Here is a 27,361-nt window from a genome sequence, read left to right on the forward strand (position 1 = left end):
CTTGGCCACTGATGGAATGGCTTGCATTAGCATGGTTCTACGTGTTGACTTGGGCAGAGTCATATTCACATCTCGCCGTCAACTCTTGACATGACATGCATGATGCGCTTGAAGCAGACCTCTCGACATGTATGGAAGGCACTGCACTAGCTAAGCAATGGAGTATCTGGCAATTGATTGAATATGAAATTCTGGAGGCTGTGAATCTCATTAACGGCAAAGTCCATGGATCAACCTAGATATGCATACTTGGTGCATGAAATTAATGACTTGTTAGAAGGTGATCACATGCCTTGTATTACTCATTTTTGGCATAGCGTGAACTTGATTATTCATTTAATGAAAACATTAGACATTTAGAGGGTTGCAATATCATCTAGCTTAGGTTTGCACGACAAATGTTGAGAAGCTATGTCGACGTGATTATATTTGAGTAATACAAGTATCCACCCGCAAAAATAGTGCATCCGAAAATAATATTTTATTATTGTTGCCCAAAATGCAACTTATGATTGTCTACGTCTTCATGATGTTCTGCAAACTTTTCCACAGATATTGTGATTAAATTTAGGGGAAAACAAAATTTGAAACACTATAAGATGTTAATGTTTTATAGGTCATGTAAAATATGGTGGTCCAAAATATAGAAGCGGGGACGGAAGGGAGGCAGACAAGGGGTGAATGGCGGGGCACGAAGTACGAACAAAAAACATGAGTGAATTGTAGTAAAATAAAATGAATTTAAAATAATAAGCTTTGAAGATGGCAACAAACATGAATAAAACAAAAAAAACTCAAGCATACAAATTTGAACATTCCAAACCAATATGTGTATTATATATTTTATATTGAAGTTTACATTAAATAGACTAGATCCATCAGGTCAAAACAAAATAGATTGATAATTTTTGTTCTTGAAAGTAGCAAATGAAGCATTGATCCTTAATGTTATCTATATATCTTTAATTTGTATGTTAACTGCTAATGTGGTGCATTTAGAACACACACTTTTAGGACATCTTGTTTGTAAGTTCTATGTATAAGTGACCAATACTACCATCATTTATGTTCGTGACACACACAAACATTTGGATCTCCACTGATCGCACCACGTACACAGCATTTGGCTCCATGTATTAAGAGGTTAAATTAAGAGGCATCGGTTTTGACAAGTTGGCCCTATACTTGTATACACGCGGGTCCCCATCTATCACATCGCATATGCAACATTTGGCTTCATATATTGAGAGGCTGACATCAAGGACCCGCCGGGTCAAAGCTACTCATGACATAGTCATCAAAGTGAAATTGACAAGATAATTGATCTTAGTTGTATGATGAAACTTCTCGTCATAGACGTGACCTAATTTATGTCCAGACATCTGTCAAGTGTAGTGTACCAACCATCCTAGAAGTTCTGAGGCAAAGCCCACTTCATATCTATGATACAACGGGTCACAGTCCAATGACAATTTTTCAGACTTCGTCGTAGATTATTGTCAACTCAGTTGAGCATCTAATGAAACAAATATATTCATCATAGATGTGCTCACATCTATGATGAATTTTCTCGACCATCGAGTCATTTCGTCATGGATATCACTATTTGTTTTTGTGATATGCATATGAGAACAAGCACCGGGAATGGCATGGGATAACCATAACCATTGGCGTTCTCACCTGTTACTCTTAAATGGCATGGGATAACCATAACCATAACCATAACCATTGGAGTAAAAGCCAACAAAAAGGGAACATGATGCATGATGTCCACGTGAAATGTGTGATATCATCAAATCTAAATTTATTGCGAGATGTTCCTGGCATGTATTCCCACTAAAAGTAGTGTGAATAGATGACAAATGAAATGTAAGTAATGGAACCTACCATTTAACTAGTAGCTTAACATAATGATACTGGTACACACATAAAATCTAAATTATCTAATGATTCTTATCCAACTACTCCCTCCGTTCCAAAATAGATGACCCAACTTTGTACTAAGTTTAGTACAAAGTTGGATCATCTATTTTGGAACGGAGGGAGTACCTAGTAAGGGGTTCGTTTATTCACTCACATTTTTTTTGGTTTCATTTTTTAATTTTATTTATATTTTCAAAATATTCTAAATACATATATTTCAGAGAAATTTAAGCATTCGTCGTGCACTAAAAAATGCTCACGTAATGTAAAAAAATATTCATGCAAATTTAAAAAAATGTTAGTACCAACCAAATTCATGACATTAGGAAATGTTCCCCTGTTTCAAAAAAATATGTTTATGACTTTAAAAGAAATGTTTAAATGACCATTCAAAAAATGTTAATAACATTTTACAAAAAATGTTCACGTGTTGTAAAAATATGTTCACGACATTTTTGTAAAAATGTCAATAGAATGTGAAAAATGATGTTTACATCATTTACAAATAAAAAAAATGTCTGTAACATGTTAAAGTTTCAAGTGTTTCAAAAAATATGTGTGTGATATTTTTAAGAATATATCAATAAAATTTAAAAAAAATTCACATTTAAAAAATGTTTGGTACCATTCATAAAATGTTCAACATGTATTCGAAATTGTTTAACATGTACTCAAAAAATATTCAAACACAAGTATTTGAAAAACAATTATACAATGTAAAAAATATTCAAATAAAATATGTGTACCATTCAAAAAACTTCACCGTGTATTTGAATAATGTTTAACATGTATAATGTTTTTCAAAAAACAACTATTTGGAAAATAAACACATGATATATTTTTAAAATGTTCAACTTGCATCAAAATATATTCCATGTATATACAAATAGTGTACAGCATGTATTGAAAAATTAGACATGTATTCAAAAACAAAAAGGAAAATAATATGGTAAAAAGGAAAAAGAAAAAGAGAGAACAGAAGAAACATAGGCAGAAAAAAAGAAAAGGAGGAAAGTATACTTTCCAACTGAAATGTCCTCTTACGCATCAAATCGCGGATAAATCACCCCAGAGTTCTTCTTACCGGATAAATCGGACCCTCAGTGGTTTTGCTGCGAAAAGTATACCGCATGGAAGGTTCTAAAACCGGTCGATACTGGTTTGTAGAACCTTCCGAAAACCGGTTTAATGGCCGACCCACTAAGATGTGAGCAACCCCAGAGGCCGAGGCCAGGGCAAGCGAGATATTGGTTTGGTGATTTGGGTCCATCTATATCTCAGTCAACAGAGATTTTCTTTAAGCAGAATAGTGCAGGCAGTTACATTTTTGTGTAAATAAAATTACACTTTTCTAAATCAAATGAGGCGTACAGAAATCAGACGATTGAGACCTACTAACAGGACATATATCCTTGTCCAAGAAATGATTTTATTCCAAGGTTTGTTTGTTCAGACCAGAGTATGTATATAACGAACTCCTTCATATCAGCAGTTACTCACTCGGTGACTGTGAACGGTGAGCTGAGATTCAGAAGGCAATTGTATACCAAATTTCACATACTTTACCCATCCAATCATCCAACAAAAAAGGCAATAATGTTATGACCGAAAATTATGCTATAAGTTTCAGAAAATGGTGGCTTTCCTAATCTCTAATTCTTTGTTGACCCATCCAACGAAACTGACATTGTTATAACAGAAGAAAACTACCTGTTTTTTATTCAGAGGTCAACATGGTGGAAACTTGATGCCACATGTTTCCATTTTTCTTCCGTTCTTTCCAACACATGCCCAATCTGACGGTGATTGTGTCCGCCCACTGTGCTCTTCTTTCAACCGGTGTTTTCATCTTGTTAGCCTGAACTCCCCAGACCGTCGTTGGCCATGCTGTCATCTACAAGAAAACTGTTACCAGCATCATGCTTGGAAATGCCAGGAGCAAGCAACTGCAGGGTACCATCTGCATCCGCGGATCCTCGCCAATGTCGAGGGTACTTGTCCTGCCTCTGAGCTGCACAGCAATTTCATGCAAATGATTCGGACCTCTCAAGTAACTGGAAACAGTCCCAAACGATATTAGTACTAGCAAGATATATCAACTTTGTCCAAAAATTGAAAATATAGTCTGCAGAAATATCAATAAGTAGGTAACCCCACATGGACTTTATTCAAGGGTTTGCTTCCTGAGATGAAGAGTATACAAGACTCTGAGTGATTACAAACAAAGCTACTAGTAATTAGGGAACCCTACAGGATGAGCTACTGGGTTCCGGTGTACTCCATCTAAGATCGATCGGTCTAGAACCAGATCAACTTAAACCAAGCACCAACATTCAGAACAACATGCAAGGAAGCCTAATACATACCAATCTGGTAAGCCATACATAATTAATCGAGTATACAAGAGGAGAACTATGGTGTAGTGTTCTTGTGCCGCACAAACTCACAAGCATATACGTAGTTGTAGTATGGCGGTATGGGAGACCTCCAGCCCAAGATCTCAAATTTTCCCAGCGGCACGGTGCTCCATGTCCTCAATAGAACATCCCCGAGTGTTATCCTCGGAACTTCGCCCTGAGCAGCATGCCCTTTTTGGTAAATATCATGTAGCACAAAGAGCTTAAGATCCTCAGACACTTGTCGTGTTTGAGCAAGGCTCCAAACTTACCGAGGCTTATCCTCGTCAAGATATTCACCAGCCAACAATGCATTCTTCTCCAGATACTTCCTATTGTTTCTGAGAACCCTGCACCAGAACTGGACGCTGAGATTTTCTCTCAGTAAGGCAGCGACAATATATACGAAGATGAAAGATCCTCGCATCCCGAGGGCTGCCTCCATAGCTATGGAAGTTAACTTTGGGTGCTCCTCCGGGTCCGTGCTTCCAGTAAGCTTCTTGAGACAAACAACTTAGCTTGATGGCTTCCGTTGTTCCAAACCTGACCATCTTCTCTGATCGGCTAGTCACTATGATTTTACTCCCACTTGTCATGCATCTTTCAGCAGAGTGCAGTAGCCTCTTCCACACCCCTTCGTCCACATCCCCTATGAGCTCAATAACAACCAATGACCTTCCATTACCTGATGCAATATTTTGATGCTTGATCACACAGTGATCTCTAAAAGTCATCACCGTTTCATCTGTAAGGCCATTTCCGCTGTAGAGCAAGATCGAGGAGAAGTGACTGCGCACACGCTCATCATTGCAAACATATTCCACAAGAGTGCTCTTCCCAATAAATCTAGGACCAACGACTGGAAGGACACCCAAACTCCCAGTCCCTGGAGGATCAGCTTGTAGCAAGAAGCTGATGGCTTGTTCCCTCTCCATTTGGCGGCCGAACATACACTTGTCAAAAAATAAATATGCACCATAAGGTTGGCGGTACATGCGAGGGTAGCTCATCAGAAATATAACAAACTCCTTTATATCAGCAACCATGCTTTCCAGGACAAGAACAACATGTTTCAACTCCTTACTGACGTCTCTACCAAATTCCATGCTCCCAATTTGAGTGTCGCTAGAAAGGCGGCGAAAGCGCTTAGCCGGATTAAATTTGGATTGAACGAACGAGCAGAGACTCACCTCCTCATCGCCGGTCTTCTTCCCTCTGCACCTGAAGGCATCGAGAAGGTAGTACCCTCTGAACATTTGCTCTCTCATCGTGCTAGCCTGATGTATCATCCCCCGGTTAGTGACACACCGCCCCTCGGCCTCCTCGACAACAGCACTTATCCTCAGAAGCAGCTGGCGCAGCCTCTGCAGATCCTCCTCAGAGGTTGTCTGCTCGCGGCGCTTCTCGGCCACAAAGGATATAACTCTGCTGACAAGATCACCAAGAACCGCAGAAATGATTGCCTCCATTGTGAAGCGCAAACAGACAGGAAGCCCTCCCAGACTCTTACCAGATAGATGGTGCTCTGAGGCTGAGCTAGAAAGACTTAAGAATCTGCTTACTCGATGACTTTGAATGGTCAGCTGAAAGCTTCAGAAAGCACTTGTGCTACAAATTTCGAGTGAATTGCAGAAAACCACCACATTGAAGCGTAAGGTTGCAGAAAAGACTCTTCTACGAATTTGTGCCAGACAACACTGATTTTTGTCCTAATCATTTGCAAAAAACACTGATCGATCGTTTTGGGCATTTTAACCTCGATTATGACATGTGGGGCCCTGGCATTTTTGCATAGACACCCTTTAGGCAAAAGTCCAAACGCAATCAGCTCCCAGCCATGGCTTTCACGCCCGAAGGAGGAAGAGGACAACTCGTCCTCGTCGGCCGGTGCTGCCGCAACCGCATCGGGCGGTGGTGGGACGAGCACCAGAGTAGAAGGCGGCAGCTGGGCCCTGCGCGCGGCGGCTGCAAGGGCTTGTACTGCGCGCCGCCGCTGCACGCGCCTGTGCTGCGCTTCGCCGCCGCTGGTTGCTCCGCTGGGAGGACCGGGTCGCGCCCGAGCTGCGCGCCGCCGCCGCCGCTTGCTCCGCTGGGAGGGCAGGGTCGCGCCCGAGCTGCGCCTCGCCGCCGCTTGCTCCGCTGGGAGGGCAGGGTCGCGCCCGAGCTGCGCCTCGCCGCCGCTTGCTCCTCTGGGAGGGCGGGGTCGCGCCGGAGGTGCGCGCCGGAGGTGCGCGCCGCCGCTGCTTGCTCCGCTGGGAAGGCGGGGCCGCGCCCGAGCGACGGCGCACTTGCTCCGCTGGGAGGGCAGAGCCGCACCTGAGCTGCGCGCCGCCGCCGCTTACTCCGCTTTGCGGCCGAGCTGCCGCCGGCCACCGCGTGCTCACTGACGAGGGAGGACGTTTTTGGGGGGAAAACTTTCAGGGAGGGGAGGAGATTTTGGCAAAAAGACCATTACGCCACGTCAGCAAAGGGTGGGCTCCATCTGTCATAATCGAGGTTAAAATGCCCAAAACGATCGATCAGTGTTTTTTGCAAATGATTAGGACAAAAATCAGTGTTTTCTGGCACAAATTCGTAGAAGAGTCTTTTCTGCAATCCTATGCTTCAATGTGGTGGTTTTCTGCAATTCACTCTACAAATTTCCGACTTCCTAGTCTTCATTGACCCATCCAATGAAGGCGACATTGTTTTGACAGAAGAAAAGTATTTGTTTTGAAACGGATGTCGAAATGGTGGAAACTTGATGCTGCACGTCTCTTCTGCTGGGAACAAAAGTCAAATCACACTCTTCTGTTCTTACTTCTTTCCAACACCAGCAGAATCTGGCATCGGTTGTTTTCACTCGCTGTGTTTGTTTACTGTCGTTTCTTCTTGTCAGCCAAAACTCCTTGCATGGAGATACTGATCTTTGTAGCAGCACATGCAGGTTGTCTGAAATCTGAACTCCCCACACTGCACGGGTGTTGTTTTCTTCTAAGTTCTGACACTGTTAACAAGCATCATGGTCGAGAAGTGCTGCGAACAGGCAACTGTGGTTCAGCTTGCGGAGTTAGGCAGTTGCTGACTCCTGACTTTAAAGGTCAGTTGAAAGCATCATGGTCACATTTTCTTCCGTTCTTGCCAACACCTGACCCCAGTCCATCAGGCAGGGCTGTTGTTCTTTCAGCTGTTTTTTCATCTTGATAGCCCGAACTCTCGTGTGGATTTTCACTTGTGGTACTGATCTTTGTAGCAGCCATGCAGGTCGCCTGAACTGCCCAGACTGTCGTGAGTGCTGTTTCAACTCTTTGCTGCTTTCTCTAGCAATTACCATGCTCTCAGTCTGAGTGTCACTAGAAAGGCGGCTAAAATGCTTAGCTGGATTAAATTTGTGTTCAACGAACAAGGAGCGACTCACCTCCTCATTGTCAGTCTTCTTCTCTCTGCACTTGAAGATGTCGAGAAGGTAGTACCCTCTGAACATTTGCTTTTTCATCATGCAAACCTGACAGATCATCCCTCGGTTAGTGACACGCTGCCCCTCAGCCTCCTCAATGACGGCACGTAACCTCACAGCAATTCTCGACCACGAAGCATATAGCTCTGCCGACAATATCACCAACTGCAAAAAATTAGTGCCGCCATTATAAACTGAAAGCAAACAGGAACCCCTCCTAGACTCACCAGAACTTGAAGGAGTTAGGAAGTTGCTGACTCCATGACTTTGAACGGTCAGCTGAAGCTACATAACTTCCAGAAAGCTAGTCTTTATCGACCGATTCAACAAAGGCGACGTTGTTGTGACAGAAGAAGAAAAGTACCAGTTTTTGATTTAGAGGTCAACATGGTGGAAACTTGAACTGCATGTTTGCACCATTGGAATCAATAGCCAGATCACAATTTTTTTCCTAAGTTCTTTCCAACAACTGCACAATCAAGCAATGGTTGTCTTGGCTCACCGTGTTCTTTCAACTGTTCTTTCATCCTGCACAATCTCGCGGCGGTGCAGCCGTTCGTTCGAAGTAAGGTACTAGCAAGATATATCAGCTTTGCCCAAAAAGTGAAAACAGTCTGCAGAAATATCAACTAGATTTTATTCCAAGGATTTGTTTATTGAGATCAAGAGTATACAGATGATTACAAACATAACCCTACATGACGATCTACTGCATTCTAATTGCAGTATACTCCATATAAGATCAATCAGTCTAGAACCAGATCAACTAAAATCAAGCACCAATATTTAGAACAACATGCAAGGAATTCTAATACATGCCAATCTGGTAAGCCAAACATAATTGATCGAGTATACAAGAAGAGTACTACGGTGTGGTGTTCTTGTGCCGCACAAACTCACAAGCATATATGTAGTTGTAGTATGGCGGTATGAGAGACCTCCAGCACAAGACCTCAAATTTGCCCCACGGCACAGTGCCCCATCTACTGAATAGAACGTCCGCCAGTGTTATCCTCGGAACTTTGCCCTGTGCAGCAGGCCCTTTTTGATAACTATGGTGGAGCAGAAAGAGCTTACGATCCCCAGAAACTCGCCGTGTTTCAGCAATGGTCATAACGTACCGAGGCTTATCCTCGTAAAAATATTCACCAGCCAACAATAAATTCTTCTGCATGTACTTCCTAAAGCTTCTGAGAACCCTGCACCAGAACCAGGCACTGAGATTTTCTCTCAGTAAGGCAGCAATAACATATGCACAGATGAAAGATCCGCACATCCTGAGGGCTAGCTCCATGGCTATGGATGTTAACCTTGGGTGCTCCTCCGGGTCCGTGCTTCCAAACACGAGCATCTTGAAGAAATACCAGTAAGCTTCTTTAGACAAACAACTTAGCTTGATGGCTTCCGTTGTTCCAAACCTGACCATCTTTTCTGATCGGCTAGTCACTATGATTTTGCTCCCACGTGTCATACATCTTTCAGCAGACTGCAGCAGCCGCTTCCATGCCGCTTTGTCCACGTCCCCTAAGAGTTCAATGACAACCAACGACCTTTCTTTATCCAAGGTAATATTTTGATGCTTAGTGACACAATTATCTCTAAAAGCAATCGCAGTTTCATCTTTAAGGTCATTTCTGCTGTAGAGCAAGATCAAGGAGAAGTGATTGCGCACACGCTCATCATCGCAAACATGTTCCACAAGAGTGCTCTTGCCAATAAGTCCAGGACCAACGATCGGAAGGACGCCCAAATTCTCACCCCCTAGAGGCTCAGCTTGTAGCAAGAAGCTGATGGCGTGTTCCCTCTCCATTTGACGGCCGAACATATATTTGTCCAAAAATAAATATGCGCCATAAGGTTGGCGGTGCATGCGAGGGTAGCTCATCAGAAATATAGCAAACTCCCTCATATCAGCAACCATGCTTTCTAGGACAAGAACAACATGTTTCAACTCCTTGCTGCTTTCTCTACCAATTACCATGCTCTCAGTCTGAGTGTTGCTAGAAAGGCGGCGAAAACGTTTAGCTGGATTAAATTTGGATTGAATGAACGAGGAAAGACTCACCTCCTCATCATTGGCTTTCTTCTCTCTGCACTTGAAGGTGTCGAGAAGGTAGTACCCTCTGAACATTTGCTTTGTTATCATGCTAACCTGACAGATCATCCCTCGGTTCGTGACACGCCGCCCCTCAGCCTCCTCGACGATGGCACGTAACCTCAGAAGAAGCTGTTGCAGCCTCTGCAGATCCTCTTCCGCTGTTCTCTGCTCACGGCACTTATCAACCACGAATGATATGGCTCTGCCTGCAAGATCACCAAGAACTGCAGAAATGAGCGCCTCCATTGCAACCTGCAAGCAAACAGGGTTCCCTCCCAGCCTCTCACCAGATAGATGGTGCACTGAACTTGGAGTTAGGCAGCTGCAGACTCGGTGACTTTGACCGGTCAGCTGAAAGCTTCAGAAAGCAATTGTGCTGCAAGTTCCAGAAAACAGGTGTTCTCATAGTATACATTGTGACCCATTCAACAAAGGCGACATATTGTTGTGACAGAAGAAAAGTACCTATTTTTTATTTAGAAGTCAACATGATGGAAGCTTGACGCTACATGGTGATTTAGAGGTCACAACTTTGTTCCATGCTTTCAAACACCTACAGAATCAAGTAGTGGTTGTTTCTGCAGTCTCTGAGCAGTGCGGCCATTTGCTTAAAAGAAATGACCTTTTCAACTTCTCAAGTCACTGGAAACAAGGTATTAGCAAGATATATCAGCTTTGTCTGAAAAGAAAAACAGAGTCAGAAAAAATATCAACTGGATTTTATTCCAAGGCTTTGATTTTTAGATGAGGACACAATTGATTACAAGCATAATCAGTAATTAGTGAGCCCTACATGATGAGCTACTGGGTACCAAGTACAATATATTCCAACATAAGATCAACTCAAGAACCATACCAACTCAAATCAAGCACCAATACTGGACCAGAAGTCTTAGCACATGCCAATCTGGTAAGCCATTTTCTGTAAAGAAAAATACATTTTTCTATATAAAATGGGACTTAAAGAAATCTCAGATGATTGATACCTTCTAGCAGGACATAATATGTCCAAGAAATGAAACACAGAGAGATCAACTGGATTTTATTGCAAGGCTTGTTTGTTCAGACAAGAGTATATATATACACCAAGTGATTGCAACTAAACGATGAGCTACTGGCTGGGTACCAACCACAACATACTCCAATATATGATCGGTCAATCAAGAACTCAAAACATGCATGCACCACCTCTATGGCTCCATTTCAATCGGGTTGTTCTTGTTCTTGTGCCGCACAAACTTGCACTCGCACACATACATGTACCTGTAGTACGGTGGTACGAGGGACCTCCAGAACAGCACCTCAGACCTGCCCCGCGGCTCGGCGGCGCTCCCAGATAGGAGGTCGACCGCCCTCACCTGTAGTGAGACTGTCTCCAGTGTAGAACAAGATCGACGAGAAGTGGCTGCGCACCCGCTCATCGTCGCAAACATGCTCCACGAGAGTGCTTTTCCCAATAAGTGCAGAACCAACAATTGGAAGGACACCAGGATCTCCATTCCCTAGAATCTGCTGATCCGCTTGTAACAAGAAGCTGATGGCCTGTTCCATCTCCATCTGGCGGCCGAACATAGACTTGTCCAAGAATAGGTACACACTACGAGGCTGGCGGTGCATTCGAGGGTAGCTCATCAGAAATATAGCAAACTCTTTCATGTCAGCAACCATGGTTTCTAAGCCTAGAACAGCCTTTTTCAACTCCTTGCTGCTGCTTTCTCTGCATACTATTGTCATGCTCTCAAACTGGGTGTTGCTAGAAAGGTGACGAAAGCGCTAAGCTGGATTGAATGCGGATCGAGCGAACGATCGGCGACTCGCCTCCTCTTCCCCGGTTTTCTTCTCGCTGCACCTGAAGGCGTCGAGAAGGTAGTATGCTGGGATCATCTGCTCTCTCATCGCGCTAAGCGGTGGATCATCCCTCGTTTGTGACATGACGCCCCTCGGCCTCCTCAACGACAGCAGATATCCTCAGAAGCAGCTGGCGCAGCCTCTGAAGATCATCCTCAGCGGTTGTCTGCTCGCAGCACTTCTCGACCACGACGGATATAGCTCTGCTGGCAATATCGCCAAGAACTGCAGAGATGAGCGCCTCCATTGTGAAGTGCAAGCAAACCGGAACCCCTCCCAGCCTCTCACCAGATAGATGGTGCTCTGGGGTTGAAGGAGTTAGGCAGTTTCTCACTCAGGTGCTCTGAGCTTGGAAGGACTTAAATCCCCTACAAGTCAAAATCCTCCTCAATCCCCTCCAATCATCTTCAATCCCCTTGTGGAGGGGATTAACCAGACAAGCACTAAGCAGTTGCAGATTTGGTGACTTTGAACGATCAGCTCAAAGTTTCAGAAAGCAGTTGTTCTGTAATTTCCACAAATTAGGTGTTCTAGTCTTCATTGAACCATCCAATAGGCGTTCTGTCTTCGTTGACCCATCCAATAGGTGTTCTAATCTTCACTGAATCACTCATCTGCTCTGAACATCTGTTCTCTCATCGCGTTAACCCGATGGATCATCCCTCGGTTTGCCAAACCCCACCCCACGGCCTTCTCAACAACAGCAGATGTCCTCAGAAGCAGCTGGCGCAGGTCTGTATTTTTTTTCAATTGTTTGGATTTCTTACCACATGCTCTGTGAATGTCTGCATATTGGCAGTTGTCTGCTCGCGGTAATTCTTGACCAAGGCAGTATGGCTCTGCTGACAATATCACAAAGAACTGCAGAAATTACTGCCTCCATTGTAAAGTGTAAACAAACAGGAACCATCCCAACCTTTCGCAGGTTTGCTCTGAGCTTGAAGGAGTTATACAGTTGCTGAGTTGCTCTCAGAAGACAATTGTGCTACAATTTTCAAAAAAAAAAAATTACGCTCTCTGTTCACAAATATAAGATGGTTTGGATATTTCAATATGGACTACATACGGACTGAAATTAATGAACAAACACACTAAAATGTGTATATAATCCGATTCAGAAAAAAGTTAAAAACATCCTATATTTATGAACGGAAGGAGTAGGTGTTATCCTAGTCTTTGTTGACCCATCCACCAAAGGGCAATGATGTTATGACTGAAGCGTGTGCTACAAGTTTAAGAAAATGGTGTTTCTCCCAATCTTTATTGACCCATCCAACGAAAGCGACATTGTTGTGACAGAAGAGAAGTACCTGTTTTTGATTCAGAGGTTAACATGGTGGAAACTTGATGCTCCATGTTTCTTCCGTCCTTTCCAACACCAGCACAATCTGGCATTAGTTGTGCTCGCCAACTGTGTTCTCTCAACTGTCACTTCACCTTGTTAACCTGAACTCCCCAGACAGTCGTGATTCATGTTATCTTCTACAAGAAACTGTTACCAGCCTCATGCTGAGAAATGCCAGAAGCAGGAAAACTGCAGGCTGCAACAGCTGCTTCTGGGGATCCTCGACAAATGTCGTCCTGCTCAAGTGCTCATTGTCTCTCTCTGAGCAGTGCGGCTGTTTCGTGTAAACGATACAGGCCTCTCAAGTCACTGGAAGCAATGCTAGATATTTGTACTAGCAAGATATATCAGCTTTGTCCGAAAAGTGAAAACAGAGTCTGCAGAAGTATCAACTAAATTTTATTCAGAGGCTTTGTTTATTGAGATGAGGAGTATACAAGTGGCTACAAACACAATCAGTAATTAGGGAGCCCTACATGATGAGATACTGGGTTCCAATTACAGCATACTACATATAAGATCGATAGGTCTAGAACCAGATGAACTTAAATCAAGCACCAACATTTAGACCAGCAAGCAAGGAAGTCTAATACTACATACAATGTGGTATGCCAAACATAATTGATCGAGTAACAAGAAGACACCTATAGCCAGGTTTTCTTGTGCTGCACAAACTCACAAGCATATATGTAGTTGTAGTACGGTGGTATGAGAGACCTCCAGCACAAGACCTCAAATTTGCCCCGCGGCACAGTGCTCCATGTCCTAGAAAAAAGATCCACCAGTGTTATCCTCGGAACTTCGCCATGAGCATGAGCAGCAGGCCCATTTTGGTAACTATCATGTAGCACACAGAAATTAAGATCCTCAGAAACTCGCCGAGTTTTAGCAATGCTCCAAACATACCGAGACTTATCCTCGTCAATATAATCACCAGACAACAATGCGTTCTTCTGCATGTACTTCCTAAAGTTTCTGAGAACCCTGCGCCAGAACTGGGCACTGAGATTTTCTCTCAGTAAGGCCGCCACAAGATATGCATGGATGAAAGATCCGCACATCTCGAGGGCAAGCTCCATGGCTATGGATGTTAACATTGGGTGCTCCTCCGGGTCCGTGCTTCCAAACACAAGCATCTTGAAGAAATACCAGTAAGCTTCTTTAGACAAACAACTTAGCTTGATGGCTTCTGTTGTTCCAAGCCTGACTGTCTTGTCTGATCGGCTAGTCACTATGATTTTACTCCCACTTGTCATGCATCTTTCAGCAGAGTGCATCAGCCTCTTCCACGCTCCTTCGTCCACATCCCCTACCAGCTCAATAACAACCAATGACCTTTCATTACCTGATGCAATATTTTGATGCTTGATCACACAATGATCTCTAAAAGTCATCACCGTTTCATCTTTAAGGCTGTTTCCGCTGTAGAGCAAGATCGAGGAGAAGTGACTGCGCACACGCTCATCATTGCAAACATATTCCACAAGAGTGCTCTTCCCAATAAGTCTAGGACCAACGATTGGAAGGACACCCAAACCCCCAGCCCCTAGAGGATCAGCTTGTAGCAAGAAGCTGATGGCTTGTTCCCTCTCCATTTGGCGGCCGAACATACACTTGTCAAAAAATAAATATGCACCATAAGGTTGGCGGTACATGCGAGGGTAGCTCATCAGAAATATAACAAACTCCTTCATATCAGCAACCATTCTTTCCAGGACAAGAACAACATGTTTCAACTCCTTACTGACGTCTCTACCAAATTCCATGCTCCCAATTTGGGTGTCATTAGAAAGGCGACGAAAGCGCTTAGCCGGATTAAATTTGGATTGAACGAACGAGCAGAGACTCACCTCCTCGTCATCGGTCTTCTTCTCTCTGCATCTGAAGGCATCGAGAAGGTAGTACCCTCTGAACATTTGCTCTCTCATCGTGCTAGCCTGATGTATCATCCCCCGGTTAGTGACACACCGTCCCTCGGCCTCCTCGACAACGGCACTTATCCTCAGAAGCAGCTGGCGCAGCCTCTGCAGATACTCATCAGCGGTTGTCTGCTCATGGCGCTTCTCGACCACGAAGGATATAGCTCTGCCGACAAGATCACCAAGAAGCGCAGAAATGATTGCATCCATTGTGAAGCGCAAACGAACAGGAAGCCCTCCCAGCCTCTTACCAGATAGATGGTGCTCTGAGCTAGAAAGACTTAGGAATTTGTTGACTCAATGACTTTGAATGGTTAGCTGAAAGCTTCAGAAGGCACTTGTGCTTTAAATTTCAGAAAATAGGTGTTTTCCTACTTCCTAGTCTTCATTGACCCATCCACTGAAGGCGACATTGTTTTGACTTTTGACAGAAGAAAGGTATTGTTTTTTTGAAAGGATGTTGAAATGGTGGAAACTTGATGCTGCATGTCTCTTTTGCTGGGAACAACAGTCAAATCACACTCTCCTGTTCTTTCCAACACCAGCAGAATCTGGCATTGGTTGTTTTCACTCACTGTGTTTTTTTACTGTTGTTTCATCTTGTCAGCCAAAACTCCTTGCATGGAGATACTGATCTTTGTAGCAGCACATGCAGGTTGTCTGAAATCTGAAATCCCCACATTGCACGGGTGTTGTTTTCTTCTAAGTTCTGACACTGTTAACAAGCATCATGGTCGAGAAGTGCTACGAACAGGCAACTGCAGTTCAGCTTGCGGAGTTAGGCAGTTGCTCTCGTGACTTCAAAGGTCAGTTGAAAGCTTCAGAAAGCAACTGTGCAAAAAATTCATAGAATAGGCGTTTGATCCAGCGAACGATACTGTTACGACAGAAGAAAAGTTACTGTTTCTGATTGGAAGGTCAGCATGGTGGAAAATTGAAGCCCCATTTTCCCCCTGTTGTTGTCAACAGTGAGATCACATTTTCTTCCATTCTTTCCAACACCCCTGCCCCAGTCCATCAGGCAGTGGTGTTCTTCTTTCAGCTGTTTCTTCATCTTGATAGACCGAACTCTCGTATGGATTTTCACTTGTGGTACTGATCTTTGTAGCAAGGCATGCAGGTTGCCTGAACTGAACTCCCCAGACTCGTGTGAGTGATGTCTTCTTCTACAAGACACCGTTAACCAGCATCATGGCTGAAAAGTGCCAAACTTCACAGCAGGATCTGCAGAGGTTGTACCAACTGCTTCTAGGGATCTCCGTCAAAGTTTAGGATGCCCAGGGTACTTGTCCTTCGTCACTCTCTCTGAGTGGTGCCGTCATTCGTGTAACTCAAACAGGCTTCTCAAGTGGTTGGAAACAAGCTAGATATTAGTACTGGCAAGATATGTCAGTTTTATACAGTAAGTGAAAAGAGAGTCAGAAGAAATATCAGCCACTTAGTCAAGGGCTTGTTTATTCAGATGAAGAGTACACAAGTTATTACAAGCACAATCAGTATTTAAGGAGCCCTATGTACTGGGCACCAGTTACAATACTCAATATAGGATTGAGTCGATACTCAAGAACCAGATCAACTTTTAGACCAGCAAGCAGTCTCATCGACCAATCTGGTGAGCCTTGGTCCTTGGACAGGAAGAGAACCCACCAGTAACTCAAAGCAATGTCACCACAGTGCCAAAGAGTGCTTCTCTTATTCCTCTATGCTGTGGTACTTCTCGTACCTGACAAACTCGCAGACAGTTGTGTAGCTGTAGTACGGTGGTATGAGAGACTTCCAGGACAATACCTCAAATTTTCCCCGTGGCATAGTGCTCCAGGTGCCGGATTGAAGATCCATCAGTGTTATCCTCGGAATCCCACTGTGAGAAGCAGGCCCATTTTGGTAGTCACTACATCGCAGAAGGAACTTAATATACTCAGAACCTCGCCGCCTTTTAGCCAAGCTCCAAATATACCGAGGCTGATCTTCATCAGCAGGATATTCACCTAACAACAAGATATTCTTCTGCCTGTACTCTCTAAGGTGTCTGAGGACTGTGCACCAGAACCGAACACTAAGATTTGCTCTCAGTAAGGCAGCAACAGTATGTGCGAATATGAAAGATCCGCACATCTCTAGGGCTATCTCCATGGCTATTGATGTTAACTTTGGGTGCTCCTCCGGATCCGTGCTACCAAACACGAGCATCCTGAAGAAATACCAATAAGCTTCTTTAGACAAATAACTTAGCCTGATGGCTTCCGTTGTTCCAAGACTGGCCGCCTTCTCTGATCGGCTAGTGATTATGATTTTGCTCCCAAGTGTCATCCATCTTTCAGACAGTAGCCTCTTCCATGCCCCCGTGTCAACGTCCCCAAAGAGCTCAATGACAACCAACGACTTCTCTTCATCCAAGGAAATATTTTGATGCTTGATCACACAATGATCTCTAAAAGTTGTCATCGTTTCATCTTGAAGGTTTTTTCCAATGTAGAGCAAGATCAAGGAGAAGTGATTCTGCACACGCTCATCGTTGCAAACATGGTCCACAAGAGTGCTCTTCCCAACAAATGCAGAAGCAATAATGGGAAGGACACCCACATTTCCATACGGAAGCTCTGCTTGTAGCAAGAAGCTGATGGCTTGTTCCCTCTCCATTTGGCGGCCAAACATGTACTTGTCCACAAATAAATATGCGCCATAGGGTTGGCGGTACATGCGAGGGTAGCTCATCAGAAATATAGCAAACTCCTTCGTATCAACAACCATGCTTTCTAGGCCAAGAACAACCTGTTTAAGCTCCTGACTGCTTACTCTAACAATTACTGTGCTCTCAATCTGAGTGTTGCTAGAAAGGCGGCGAAAACGCTTAGCCGGATTGAAATTGGATTGAGCAAACAAGAAGTGACTCACCTCCTCGCCATCGGTCTTCTTCTCTCTGCACCTGAAGGCATCGAGAAGGTAGTACCCTCTGAACATTTGCTCTCGCATCGTGCTAGCCTGATGTATCATCCCCCGGTTTGTGACACACCGCCCCTCGGCCTCCTCGACAACAGCACTTATCCTCAAAAGCAGCTGGCGCAGCCTCTGCAGATCCTCCTCAGCGGTTGTCTTCTCGCGGCGCTTCTCGACCACAAAGGATATAGCTCTGCCGACAAGATCACCAAGAACCGCAGAGATGATTGTCTCCATTGTGAAGCGTGAATGAACAGGAACTCCTCCCAGCACGTCACTATATAGATGGTGCTCTGAGCTCGAAAGACTTCAGAATTTGTTGACTAGATGACTTTGAACAGTCAGCCGGAAGCTTCAGAAGGCAAGTGTGGTATAAAATTCAGAAAATAGTGTTTTCCTAGTCTTCATTGACCCATCCAACGAAGGCGACATTGTTTTGACAGAAGAAAAGTATTTTTTATATTCATCAGATATCAAAATGGTGGATATATAGGTATAGCATGTGGGAGGTCAATGGTTGTGAAACCATACGTTCTACAACTACAAAGAGATGAATAAATAAATAAAATATATGGAATAAATGAGCATGAACTTCAACCAGATTCATAATGATAGAACAAGATTTTTTTTTCCTTATATTTTGGGGAAATGCTTTCATAAACTTTGTCAAGTGACACTGGCAGATTAAAGAAGTTCAGAAAAAGGATGAATTGGAACGACATTTATCAACCCATTCCAGACTTTTAAGAGAGAATTATTAGCTAATATCTCTAATACAAGTGACATTTGATTTTATGTCAAGTAAAATGATGAAATTGGGATCTGAAAACATGTCTAAAATTTAGTATGTGGCATCATCATGGTATAAATTGTTTCACACGGTATAATAGCGTCATCTAATATGCCCTTGAAGCTTGATCAATCCATGACCTATGTTCTCAGAAAAGCACGATTAATCCAGCAAATGATTGAAAATACAACCAAATCCATTGTAGATCACAAAATTATTCATTGATCAATCATCCACTATCAGTATCCGAGCATGGTCGCTCAGCTGAAGAAACAATTGGCCATACACACTTGACATTAGACTACAGTTGATGTTCATCCACAAGCGAACAATACCAAAACAAAATCACTACGTATTTGGTAGCACAACACGGTTACTGATACAGAGGATGAGTAATAGACCTTGGACAATGGCTCTCTCAGATGGTGTAGTCGGACCACTGCCGTATGAAGGAGGTGTGATCCATGGACTCTCCGGGCATGTCCTCGTCCTTGTCGGACTCGCCCTTCCTCCCTCCGATGAGCCTGGCAGGGTTCCCCACCGCCGTGCTCCGCGCCGGCACATCTATCAGCACCACGGAGCCAGCCCCAATCTTGGCCCCGGCTCCAATCATGACGTTGCCGAGGATTGTGGCGCCGGCACCTATGAGCACGCCGTCCCCAATCTTGGGGTGGCGGTCGCCGACCGCCTTGCCAGTCCCACCCAGGGTGACGTGGTGGAGGATGGAGACGTTGTCACCGACGACGGCGGTCTCCCCGATGACGACGCCGGTGGCGTGGTCGAGGAGGATGGCCTTGCCGACGACGGCGGCGGGGTGGATGTCGACGGCGAAGACGTCGGCGACGCGGGACTGGAGGGCGAGCGCGAGCGGGCGGCGGTTCTGCGCCCAGAGCACGTGCGCGACGCGGTGCGCCTGGATGGCGAGGAAGCCCTTGTAGTTGAGGAGGCAGTGGGAGAATCCGACGCAGGCGGGGTCGCGGGCGCGCGCGGCGAGGAGGTCGGCGACGACGGCGGCGCGGAGGGAGGGGTGCGCGGTGAGGGAGGCGAGGAAGAGGTCGTAGAGGAGCGTGGAGAGGAGGGTGGAGGAGCAGAGCTTGTTGGCGAGGTGGAAGGAGAGGGAGCGGGGCAGGGAGGGGTGGGAGAGCACCGTGGCGTAGAGGAAGGAGGCGAGCGCCGGCTCGGCGTCGGCGTCGCGCCGGGCCTCCGCCTTGATCTGCGTCCACACCCAGGACTCGTCGTCCTCCGACTCCGGCGGCGGGTAGGCCGGCACCACCTCGGACGGGAGCGCGGGCGTGGGGGGCGGCGGGTGGGGGTGGTGGTTGGAGTCGCCGCCGTCGGGCTCGCGCGCCGGTGGCTGCTGGCCCGCCGGCATCGCCGCCGGAGCTGCGAGGGATGGATGGATTGCTGCTGGTGGGTGGGTGTGTGGGTGAGGAGGAATTGCGGGCCGCCTGCGGATCAGATTGCGGGGGCAGAAAAGGCCGAGGCCCAACGGAGCGCACGAGACGGGCAAGTGGGGCCCCGAAAAAATAGGAACGGGTCTGGTCAGGTGGAGTAGAATAGAACCTTTGGCGACGAGGAGAAGGATTCGGAGGGCAGCCGTCGGAGACTTTTTCTGGTTCCCTTGCCTCCAGCCGCCGTGCTGTCAGGCTAATCAGCGTGATTTTTACGAAATTCGTCGGCAATGTTCTGACGAAGGATGCGATGAGAATGAAGGTACTCTGATTCTTCTTCTGCCGTGGCGGTGCTCACTGGCGTTGTCATGAAGCTAGAGAGTTTGTGTTCCTGTAGATTTGGTAGGTTCACTTTGCGGGTTTTAGGTTTGTGTCGTCGCAGATTCATTCACATGGATCCCGATGAGTCAGTGTTGGTCTTTTTTGTTTTTGCCTTTGTTGGTATAATCCGTTTCTTTGGCGTTTTGGTGAACATCTTTTGGTTTCTTCTAGAGGTCTTCCCAAGTCTAAGTGCATTCAACATTTAAGGCTTCTCATCCTTTTAGATGGACGATTCAAGAGGGTTTCTAAATACTTTCTCCGTTTCAAAATAGATGACACAACCTTGTGCTAAAGTTAGTATAAAGTTGAGTCATCTATTTCGGAACAGAGGGAGTATATATTTAGTCAAGTTTATGCAGATGTTGTCGCTTCAATATGATTCCGGCATCTTCACGGTTGTTATTTCTTGTTGCAAAGATTAATACTATGAAGGAGATGTTTCTAAAAAAATCCTGGCATTGCCGCCGGAGCCGGTGGGTGAATGGGTGGGTGGGTGAGAGTTGTGGGCCGCCTGCAGCTCAGATTGCAGGGCAGAAAAGGCCAAGGCCCAAAGGAGAGCATGAGACAAAGTGGAGCCCCGATAGGGGAGCTACTATGCGCCGCTCCTTGCGGCAAACAGTCGGCCGCCCGCACAGGAGTGCTCCGACTGGGCCAGCCCATGTATAGCGCAAAAAAATCCCCAAAAAGAAGTATAAGTGCAGCGGCTAGGGATCGAATTCACGCCAGACAGTTGATTACGCCAGAAGCTAGACACCACACCAACTGGGAGTTCGTGGTAATTTTCTGCGCGCATCACTTTTAATATACTGTGACAGTATAACGTACAGATTTGCAGGATCGCATTTGCTGTAGCGTACAGATTTTTCAATTGTTGCACACATTTTAGAAAACACGAACAATTTTTGGAAAATTTCAGATTTGTAAATAGTTTTTGAATTACATAAAAATAATTAGAATTACATGCAGTTTTTCAAATTTCAGAAGATTTTCAAGAAACAAGAACAAATTTGTAAACATGTTTTTCTACATGACACATTTTTTGAAATGTTTCAAACATTTTCTAAAACGGAGAACAAATTTTAAAGAACAAACATTTTTTGAATCTTGAGAACAAATTTTGAAACGGAGAACAAATTAGGAAGCATGAACATTTTTTTAATCTTGGGAACCAATTTTGAAACGGAGAACAAATTTGGGAGCACAAACTATTTTTTAAAGCACGAACTATTTTTAATCTTGAGAACTAATTTTAAAACGGAGAACAATTTTGAAAAGTCCTGAGCAAATTTGGAAGCACGAACATTTTTTTAAAGCACGAACATTTTTTTAATCTTGAGAACAAATTTTGAAAAATCCTGAACAAATTTGGAAGCACGAACATTTTATGAAAACGGGAACAAAAAATTGAAATCCGGTACATTTCTACATTTTGAAACTTTCAACTATTTGTGTAACGAGAACAATGTTTGAATCTTGAGAACTTCTTTTGAAACCTCAACATTTTATGGAAACACGAACAAAATTTGAGTATTTTGGAATTCTTTTGATAAAAAAAAAGAAGAAAAGGAAAGGAAAAAGAAATAAAAAACCAAAGAAAGAAAACAAACAGAAAAATCGAAAAAAGAAAAAAGAAACAGAAATAACTAAAAACGAAAAGAAGAATAAAAAAGAAAAAAGGAAACTATAAAACAAAGGAAAAAGAAAAAGAGAAACAGAAAAGGAAGAAGAAGAACGGAAAAAACAGAATACACAGCAAAAAACTGGGTTCATATTTGGGCGTACTGTGTAAAGCTCGAACTGGGCCGGCCCATCTCCTGTCCCAAGCACGCTTGGCCTGTGCGAATCCCCGACACTTCGCCGCTCGCTGCGGCGAATAGGGTTTTCCTCCCGATAGGTCGTATCTTGGAAACGACCACCATCAGCAACAAACTGCCTCAAAAAAAGAAAACCAGCAACAAACGTATATGAGCCTTGATTAGATGGTTAGGTTTGAAAACCTAAAAAAAAGGCATGGCTAGGCTTATTGTGATGGAACTAGCCCATCAGATTTAAAGTCCTAGACTTGGCATATTGCCGACTCAGTACTTCAAAAGTGCTCATAGAGGTAGAACATAAGGGGTGAGTGTATATGCGTATTTATGAGCATATGTGATTGTATTGTACTCCCTCCGTTCCTAAATACTTGTCTTTCTACACATTTCAAATAACTACTACATACGAATGTATGTAGACATATTTTAAAGTGTAGATTCACTCATTTTGCTTCGTATGTAGTCACTTGTTGAAATGCCTAGAAAGACAAGTATTTAGGAACGGAGGGAGTATTAAAAAGACAGATGTGTAAGAGAGAGAACGAACAATTCGTGGCGAGGAATAGAGTTCCAAGGGCAGCCGTTGGAGACTTTGCTCCTCTCGCCTCCGGCCACCGTGCTATGAGGTGAAAGGAACCTCCAATCTCTCTTCGAGTATTAAGAATTTTCTATGAGCGTGAATTTTATAATCTTTCTCGGCAATGTCTTACACAGGGTGCAATGTCATCGAGAATAAAGGTATTCTGATTCTTCTTCTGTTGTGGCGGTGTCTCATCGGGCGTTGTCGTGAACCCAGAAAGTTTATGTCTCCACAGATTTCATGTGTCCAACCTTGCATGTCTTTAGGCTTATGTCCCTGCAGATTTTGTTTTTTTGGATCTGATGAATTTGTGTTAGCATCTTTTTTGTTGCTTTGTTCATATAATTGTTGTGACTTTGAAATCCTTCTTTGACGTTATGGTGAAGTCCTTATTTGGAGCTTCAATTTGATTGCAGTATCTTCAAAAGTTTTGTTAGTATTTTTTTTTGTTCCAAAGATTGATACCATGGAGAACATGCTTCTAACAAATTTTCTTGTAGTTCTTAATAATAAGAGTTACTTCGTAGTAGGTTTTTTTATGGCATTGTATATGTACTGTTTGGCAAGTTTGGATCAAGTTACATGTCATTTTAAAAAACAGGCATATATTGTGGAAAAAAGATTTATGGTGTTCTCCTACGTGTATGATAATTTTAAAAAACATGATCTACGCACAACGGTGCATAGTAGTTGCCCAATTATTCTTCAACTATATTGACGAGCTAGAGTAGCATCGTACAAGAATCATATGCAGGTTTACCTTACCCGAAGCAATTACATACAAGAAAAAGAAAAGAAAAGTAAAATTGCTCCACACACACGACAATCATTGTCCGATTTCTGTAGAAAAAGCAATCCGGTGGCGCTCGCTTGTCCAATCTGTTGCATGGATGGCTTGATTTAATGCATCATAAGACAATCGGGTGAAATTTGTCGTACATATAGCACGATTCAAAAAAGAAAAAATCTCCATCAAGATTCGTCGAATATTCCGTGTGCACTCAACTGTGGATTTGTTTTTGATTCCGTGCGCACTTAACTGTGGACTTATTTCTGATTCCGTGCACACAGCTCTAGACATCATTGATTATTCGCTGGAAAAGGAACAAGAAAGACCATATAAATGACACAAAAAAGAACTCTTTAGGTACACATATCAAGTCTCACATGCTGACGGGCTCTTGGAGCCATACTTTCTTTTTGGTATCTCTTGGGAGCCATACTTGATGGACATGAATAAAGTATAACAGTACAGGTTTGCTAAAACATTTCTAAATGTGTCATGAGTGTTACACATCTAAGTTCTGTATAAACAGTATTGCGTACTCTCAAACGATATCGGATATCACCTCCTAAACATTTTTTTTTTGAAACGGAGGCAAAAGATTTGCCTCATATATTAAATAAGGAGAGGAGAGTTTGTTACAACACACACCCCAGAATACGGCATGACAATTATTCTCGCAATAGAAAAGACCCTAACTTCTTTGCCCCGACGGTGATCCAAAGGTTTGCCTCGTCGATGATGGTGTTGAGTAGAGTTGGCGGAGGCTTGCTCTTATGCCGGAACACTCTTGCGTTTCTCTCATTCCAAATGACCCACGACACAAGCATGGTCATCGAGGCCTTCGCTTTTCGGTTGGTGGTGCCCACGGCACTCATGCTCGCCCACCATGTCTTGACTGAGTCGAAGGAGCTCCACGCCGACGCAAATGCGCATGCTGTGGAGGAGGCCCTCCTGTCGCATGGTGGGGATGGCGCGCTGGACCTGGAGAGGGCCGATGAGGAGGCTGAGCTCTAGCAGGCTGCAACCTAAGCAGTTTTGCTCAAAACTGGGGTTGATCTTGTTAAATGTTAATACAACCAAATGCATGTCCTGGGATGTCTATGTACTGGGTCCAAGGTATCTCTAGAGTAGAAGTTTGTGTGCGTGCTGGCTACATGCCTAGTTTCAAGTCTGTGGAGTTGCTGTTGCATCTCAGGGAGTAGCACCTCCTAAACATTTAGCCATTACCTACTTTAATATTTGCCATGTGAACTGATCGACGAAGGCGAGACAGGCCACAGGCAGCCCGGGCGGCTGCCTGGGGCGTGGAGGCTGGTTCCTTCGTTGCCTGTAGCAGCAGTATAGCTAGTGTAACACTGCAGCTACAGTGCACGAAGGTGGCCTGGGTCGGCCTGGGGCATTTAGGAATCCTGCCGCCGCCGCTGGGCGTGCTAATTAAGGCGTGGGCTTGGCGATACTAGCAGCTGGGACTCCAGCTGCGTTGCCAGCGGGAACCGATGGGACGGGAGGCTTCGATTGGTGCTCCACCAGCCGATCTATGGCCACCCGAATCTTCTCGACGTTCTTCGCCATTGTCACAAAGTGATCTGTTATGACAACAACGCAGGCTACTTTGGCACAAACCACGCCGAGACGGAGCGCCATGGCTCCCGTGGAGATCTCGCGGCTGGCGCCGGAAGAGATGCACCGCCGGGCGCCGCCGCCGGCGGCGGCCTTGGCGATCCCGGTGGCGTGGCTCCTCCCCAGGCCGAGACCAGCCCGCAGCGTAGGGAGCGCCATCAATTCGATCCGATCGAGGTGGTGCTTGCTAGTTTGTAATGCCCTTGCCGTCGGCCGCGAAGGACCACCGGATTTGGGGCTCGTCACCGGTGATTTGGTGAAGGGAAGGATCCGGGGTTGAGAGAGATGCAGACGCAATCAAGAAGGAGAGAGAGAGAGAGAGAGGATAAGCTCAGGAGAATGAGATTCAAATTCAATTCATCGATACCCGTACAAGCCACTCACTCGAGCTTATATATCCGCTCGTTACGTTCGCAGGCCTCGGCCCACACACTCACTCAGCCCACACGACTAACACAACCCAACTTCTATTCAAACCTCCCGCCACTACGCTTCTATCTTGTCGCTGCGGATACGCCTTCCCGACTGCTTCACCGCCAGCGTCAGTAGCTGCATACTGACATTGCCCTCCCCTTGAGAACCAGCGTGTCCCCATGCTGGTGCATCTGGAAACTTGACCTTGAGCACCTCGTAATCCTCCCATGTTGCCGCCTCCCGGAACGTTCGACCACTTGATCAATACTTGCAAATGTGCCGCGTTTCCCTTTTTTACCAGCCGGTGATCTAGAATTTCTTCAGGTGTCACCCCTGGCACTGACAGATCCAAGGGTTTGGGTAAGACAGTAAACACTGGTGTGTGATCTGGTACATGAGACTTCAACTGAGAAACATGGAAAATTGGATGAACTGGACTGCCTTTTGGTAGCTCCAACTTGTATGCTGCAAATCCCATTTTTTCCAATATCTTAAAGGGGCCGAAAAACTTCAGAGCCAATTTAGGACATGGTCGATTGACCACGGACGATTGTGCATACGGTTGCAACTTCAAATAGACTTGTTCACCCACCATGAACTCTCTTGGTGATCTGTTCTTATCCGCATAGTGCTTGTACTTGACCTGAGCTCTATGCAAATGCTCTTTCAGAACAGCAGTGTGTTCTGTTTGAGCTAGTATCCAACTAGAAACATCAGGATTGAGAGATTTTGTTGTGGTTGCCAGCTGACCAATGTTTGGCTCATGGCCATATAGAGCTTTGTAAGGAGAGCAACCTAAAGAGGAATGAAACGTGGAGTTGTACCAGAATTCTGCTTGAGGTAACCACTGTTTCCACTTAGCAGGACAGTCATGTACTGCACACCTTAAGTACATCTCAAGACACTGATTCACCCGCTCGGTTTGACCATCGGTTTGTGGATGATATGCTGTGCTCATCTGTAATTCAGTGCCCCACACTCTAAACAGCTCCTTCCAAAAAGAACTGTAAAAACCTTGTCTCTACCAGATACTATAGGTAGAGGTAATCCATGCAGCCTCACAACATTCTGAAGAAAAGCTTTTGCCACTCCTGCAGCAGTGAAGGGGTGTTTGAGAGGTATAAAGTGACTGACCTTAGTAAACCTATCAACCACCACCAAAATGGAGCTATACCCCTCAGATTTGGGCAGTCCTTCAATGAAATCCATGCTGATGGACTGCCATGGCCCTTCAGGTATTGGTAAAGGTTGGAGTAATCCAGGATATTTGCACAGTTCATGCTTTGCTTGTTGGCATATAGCACACTGTTTCACAAAGTTCTCCACATCAGTTTTCATACCCTGCCAACTGAAAAGCTGCTTGACCCTGAAATATGTAGGACGAATTCCAGAGTGACCTCCCACGGGAGTAGAGTGAAATGCCTATATCAGTCTGGTCTGTAAGCCCACATTAGCTCCAATCCAGATTTTGTCATAGTTTTTCAGAATTCCCTCCTGTAAAGTAAACCCATGACAGGCCTTTGAATCTAGGGCCAGCTTCTGTAGCATGTCTTGAGCTACATGATCTACAGAATAAGAATTTAAGACTTCTTGAATCCAAACTAGTTGTGAAGTAGATATAGCCTGCACTAGAAACAAGTGAGCTACTCTAGACAGGGCATCTGCCACAGTGTTTTCCACTCCCT

At 44.7% G+C, this 27,361-nt stretch overlaps 1 protein-coding gene and 2 pseudogenes across 1 annotated transcript; all 3 read right to left on the bottom strand.

Annotated features, from left to right (window-relative positions):
• Positions 1–4,335: 4,335 nt before the first annotated feature.
• Positions 4,336–5,788, bottom strand: LOC123141944 (disease resistance protein RGA2-like; annotated as a pseudogene).
• Positions 5,789–8,380: 2,592 nt separating this feature from the next.
• LOC123080417 (uncharacterized) lies at positions 8,381–18,585 on the bottom strand (annotated as a pseudogene).
• A 269-nt stretch (positions 18,586–18,854) lies between these two features.
• On the bottom strand, positions 18,855–20,153 carry LOC123141956 (probable serine acetyltransferase 5). Its single transcript, XM_044561005.1, has one exon. It carries the CDS (start codon positions 20,062–20,064, stop codon positions 19,111–19,113), a length of 954 nt encoding a protein of 317 aa, XP_044416940.1. The 5' UTR covers positions 20,065–20,153; the 3' UTR covers positions 18,855–19,110.
• Between the last annotated feature and the right edge of the window lie 7,208 nt (positions 20,154–27,361).

The sequence above is a fragment of the Triticum aestivum genome, chromosome 1B (assembly GCF_018294505.1).
Source record: "Triticum aestivum cultivar Chinese Spring chromosome 1B, IWGSC CS RefSeq v2.1, whole genome shotgun sequence".
NCBI lineage: Eukaryota > Viridiplantae > Streptophyta > Magnoliopsida > Poales > Poaceae > Triticum > Triticum aestivum.

Bases quoted from the DNA above. Each gene is read 5' to 3' on its own strand.
- LOC123141956 (XM_044561005.1), bottom strand. From the start codon at position 20,064: ATGCCGGCGGGCCAGCAGCCACCGGCGCGCGAGCCCGACGGCGGCGAC.